Raw genomic sequence first — 2,496 nt, 5'->3', positions numbered from 1 at the left:
CCTCTTTAGTGAGGGGAAGGAGCAGGGCAGCCCCAGTGCCTTCCCCACCTCAGCACTCAGCAGCAGGAGGTGCTTTTATGGCTGGATCACCACACTCCCAAGGCCCTGTGCTGCCTCCAAGCCTCCCACTGCTCCCAGAATTCCAGCCAGAGCCACAGCAAGGGACATTTCCCAAGTGGGGACAAAGCCAGCAGCTGTTCCCATGGCGAGCAGAGCCCAGCTCCACGAGGACAGGACCCCTGTCATTCCATCCTGGGTGGCTGGGATGGGAGAGGAGGAAGCTTGGGCTGCTCTGGGTGATCCAGAAGGATTCTCCCTTCTCCCAGAACCCCCGTGGAAAGCCAAGAGTCCCACACCCGGGGCTGTGCTGGCTGCTCCATGAGTGATCCCAGCTGGATCCCTCCCATCCTGTGGGGCCCCAGTTTTGCCCTGACTCACTCACCCATCCAGACCTCTCCGAACTGCCCCGCTCCCAGCTTCTCCACCAGCTTCAGGGACTCCCTGGGTACCTCCCACTCGTCCTGCCACCACGGCTTCTGCGGCTTCTGCGTCCGGCAGGGTTTGCCCAGGCGGGTGCAGAGCCCGTCGGAGCTGCCTGGGTTTGGGAGAGGAACGGGGGGGGTCAGGGCAGGCAGAGGCACCAGGAGCCGGGCACAGGCTGATGGCTTGGCTGGGGCACGTGGAGCAGCGTGTTCTGCTCATCCTATCCCATCCCATCCCGTCCCATCCTGTCCTATCCCATCTCGTCCCATTCCCATTCTGTCCTGTCCCATCCCATGTCATCCTATCCCAGTCCCATCCCATCCTATCCCGTACCATTGCCATTCCATTTTGTCCCATTCTGTCTAATTCTGTGCCATTCCCATTTCATCCTGTCCTATCCCATCCTGTTCCGATACCATTCCCATCCCATCCAATCCTATCCCATCCCGCCCCATTCCTGTTCCATTCCATCCCATCCAATCCCGTCCCATCCCTCTCCCATCCTGCCCCATTCCTATTCCATTCCCATCCCATACCATCCCATTCCATCCTGTCCTGTCCCATCCCATCTGGTCTCATCCCACCCTATTCCGTTCCATCCTGTCCCATCTCACTCCGTTCTTATCCCATCCCAGTTCCACCCCATCCCGCCCCATTCCCACCCTGTTCCCATCCCCCCTGGCCATCCCATACGTGTGTAGTGCTGCACCAGCTCCCTGAGGCTGCCGAAGGGGACGCGGGGGGAGATGTAGAAGCCGCCGTTGTCCATGTTCCGGATCTTGTAGTGCTTCACCGTCTCCCCCTGGGTCTCATCCAGGTCCCGCACGGACAGCGAGTACGAGCCTGGGGACACGGGCACCGTGTGGGTCCCCCACAGCCCTCCCAGTGCTTCCCGGGGCCTCTCCCAGTGCGGGAAGGTACCTTTGGAGGTCTCGCTCTCCCGGATGAGGAAGGAGCCGTGCGTGTTGCCCGACGCCAGGAGCTGCCGCTCGGCGTCCTTGCGGCTGATGTTCTTGAAGAACCACCTGGGGACACAGGGGTGGGGGGGTGGTCAGGCTGTGCCTTCACCCACCAGCACTTCTGGGGTGCTCCTGGCTCCGTCCCCCTCTGCCAGGGCACGGCTCCCGCTCCATCCCTACTCACGGCTCGGGCTCCAGGCTGTTCACCAAGGCCACGAAGTTGTAGGGGATCAATCCCTCCTGGCCGGTGGTGAGCGACTGTGCCTTCCACCACTCCCCATTCCTGCAAGGACACAGCGAGGTGAGACCCCCCCTCCAGCTGCCAGGACCCTGCTCAGCCCCTCCTGCCAGCACAGGAGCTGTGGGGCTGTGCCAGGGTCGGTGCTGGGACGTGGTTGGCGCTCGCTCACTCCTCCAGGACACGGAGCTTCTCTCCCTTCCGCAGCCGCAGGTCCCCGTCGTGCTTGGGCTCGTAGTTGTACAGGGCCACCACCAGCTTATCTGGGGGGACAAGGAGAGGGACAGGGTGGCAGTGGCCAGTTTGGGGGTGTCCCAGCCACCCCCCACCACGGCCAGACCTCACCTTGCATGGGGGAGCACGGCGGGGACGTGGACTCGTAGGACACCAGAGGGTCTTGCACCTCGGAGCCATTGCGGATCAGCCTCTGCCAGGGGATGAGGAGCCTCGTGAGTCCTCACCTTCCAGGGTTTGGCCACCCCATGGCCACCTCTGGAGGCGTTTGGCCACTGGGATGGGGGTCTCTCACCCCCTCCTCACCTGGTTCTTACTGTCGGAGTCGATGGGGTAATTGCAGTGCTCACAGATGTCGATGTTCTCGATCCAGTCCTCGTCATAGTCTGAGCTGCAGCAGCAGCCCATGGTGCCTGGGGGGGCAGAGGTGGTGAGGGGAGCCTTTACACCCCCAGGCTCCCCTCTCCTCCTGCTCCAGCACACCCCTATCCCTGCATCCATCCGTCTGGCTTCCCACAGGGCATGGCCCATCCTGCACACTCCTCAGCTGAACTGGGGACATCCCCTGGCTCTCTGTCACCA

General features: G+C 62.6%; 1 protein-coding gene across 1 annotated transcript in view; it reads right to left on the bottom strand.

Moving 5' to 3' along the window:
- LCK (LCK proto-oncogene, Src family tyrosine kinase) overlaps nt 1-2,324 on the bottom strand; it is a 3,219-nt gene extending 895 nt beyond the window's left edge. The window contains exons 1-7 of the mRNA XM_029963050.1: nt 2,221-2,324; nt 2,026-2,107; nt 1,853-1,943; nt 1,627-1,725; nt 1,405-1,508; nt 1,177-1,326; nt 443-595 (exon numbers count right to left, since the gene is read on the bottom strand). Coding sequence (XP_029818910.1) covers nt 443-595; nt 1,177-1,326; nt 1,405-1,508; nt 1,627-1,725; nt 1,853-1,943; nt 2,026-2,107; nt 2,221-2,322 — 781 coding nt within the window. The 5' untranslated portion in view covers nt 2,323-2,324. The remainder of the gene's footprint in view (nt 1-442; nt 596-1,176; nt 1,327-1,404; nt 1,509-1,626; nt 1,726-1,852; nt 1,944-2,025; nt 2,108-2,220) is intronic.
- Between the last annotated feature and the right edge of the window lie 172 nt (nt 2,325-2,496).

The sequence above is a fragment of the Manacus vitellinus genome, unplaced genomic scaffold (assembly GCF_001715985.3).
Source record: "Manacus vitellinus isolate BGI_N305 unplaced genomic scaffold, ASM171598v3 scaffold_52_pilon, whole genome shotgun sequence".
In the NCBI taxonomy this organism is placed as follows: domain Eukaryota; kingdom Metazoa; phylum Chordata; class Aves; order Passeriformes; family Pipridae; genus Manacus; species Manacus vitellinus.
Note: the sequence above shows the minus strand (reverse complement) of the source record. Positions and strands in the feature narration are given on the sequence as shown.